The 1,790-nt window shown below is 45.2% G+C and overlaps 1 protein-coding gene across 6 annotated transcripts in view; it reads right to left on the reverse strand.

Moving 5' to 3' along the window:
* The window catches only part of KCNT1 (potassium sodium-activated channel subfamily T member 1), a 227,642-nt gene that overhangs the window by 42,647 nt on the left and 183,205 nt on the right, over positions 1-1,790 (reverse strand). For all 6 annotated transcript variants that reach the window (XM_069108351.1, XM_069108356.1, XM_069108355.1 and 3 more), the window contains 2 exons: positions 911-1,019; positions 86-235 (listed from right to left, as the gene is read on the reverse strand). In XM_069108351.1, coding sequence (XP_068964452.1) covers positions 86-235; positions 911-1,019 — 259 coding nt within the window. The remainder of the gene's footprint in view (positions 1-85; positions 236-910; positions 1,020-1,790) is intronic.

Genomic DNA, 1,790 nt, shown 5'->3' on the forward strand with positions numbered 1-1,790 from the left:
AGGAAACTCCTTTCAAGCAACACCTCTGGCCAGTTATTCCCTTACTTACCCCCCAACCCCCAGGGGACCCTGCCTTTCCTCTCACTTTTTGTGGGCGTGGAAGGCTGCATAGGTGAAGCTCTTGCCTTCATACTCCATGAAGAACTTGCTGTCTCCCATTCGGATATGATAAACTTCATTCCCTGAGCATCGACCGTACATCCGCTGCCATTGCTCCGGTGAGTCCTGACCTTCCCTAGGGACAAAGCCAGAAACCAGGCCTGCCTATTAAAGCTGCCCCAAGATGCTTGGGACAGGAGGGACACATGGACAAGGCCCACAATAGATGAGAGTTAGGAATGGAGGTACATTCTACCTGAGCAGAAACCCACAGCTTTAGGACTGATTTTTTTTTCTTTTTTGGAGGGGGGAAGGCAGGGCAGTTGGGGTTAAGTGACTTGCCCAAGGTCACACAGCTATTAGGTGTTAAGTGTCTGAGGCCACATTTGAACTCAGGTCCTCCTGACTCCTGGATTGGTGCTCTATTCACTGTGCCACCTAGTTGCTTCATGTAGGAATGATCTTACTCCATGAATGGCATGGTTTGAGGGACAATGGCAAAGCCTACCCACTTCCAAATATCTCTCTAGTCTCATTGCCTCATTTCCACCACTGGAGGATCATTCCATTTGTCAAGACAGACTGAAGAGGTCTCATCTTATCAGTCAGTCCTCATATGCTGCTCCACCCAGTCCCCCTCTCCCCCCAAATCCCAGGTCATTTTAGCTGATCGGAGACACACATGGTACTCCTGGCATTGGTTCTGGTTCTTTTGATGAAGATTACACTCTTTGGGGATAGCCTTATAAACACCCTCCTTGAAGAAAACTCTTTGGATAAGGTTGAGCTGGAGGCAAACTTGGATACTCACTGTCCCCGGGACGTGTGGACCAGCAGGGTGATGAGTGTGGAGGTGGCTGGGCAGATGCAGTTTAAGGCCAGCATGGCATATTTACACTCTTCTTCACACACCACATGGTCTGTATCAGAGAGGGAAAATGGTCAGCAGAAAAGGCCTTGCCCCTGCCTGCTGGGAGTGACATCTCATCCAGACATTGAATCTCAGACTCTCAGGACAAGGGGAGTCCTTATAGATCATCTTGTCCACTGTCCTGCCCACCGTAATAAACCTTTCTTGAACAGATAGCTATTTGGCTATATCTACAGTATCTTTCAGTACCTGAAGATATCCATAGTATCTTGGACAGATGGTTATCTAACTGATATTTATATACCTCTAGGGATAGGGAGACACCCATATTCTAGGAGGCAACTCATATTATTCTTCTATTATACCTTCCTTTTTATTGCCTTTTGCTTCTCCCACTGGACCTTCCACACCCCAGGACTCTGATTTCTTTCCTCTCATAAAGAGGACCAAATATTCTGTGGGCCGACATCTTCCCTTGGCTGACTGAATGTAGCCATTTTTGAATGGGCTATTTTCCTACTAGGGAACCTCTTTTGAAATGGTTTGTAGCTAGAAATAAAGTCCATTGAGTCCAACTCTGATTTTGCAGACAAGGAACTGAGAATTAAATGACTTGCAGAGTCACGCAACTATTAATTGTCTGAGGTGAGATTTGAATCTAGGTTCTCCTCACTCCAAGTCTTCTGCTGAATCCAGTACATTGCTTTTTCTTCTGAGATGCCAGGGCATGTTTGAGATCAATGGAGGAGCAACTTTTGGCTTTTTATCTTCATATATATGTATATATAGATATATATATATATATATATATATATATATA

Source organism: Petaurus breviceps, unplaced genomic scaffold (genome assembly GCF_028583685.1).
Source record: "Petaurus breviceps papuanus isolate PSGF00001 unplaced genomic scaffold, PetGlider_PUasm1.0 90383, whole genome shotgun sequence".
Lineage (NCBI taxonomy): Eukaryota > Metazoa > Chordata > Mammalia > Diprotodontia > Petauridae > Petaurus > Petaurus breviceps.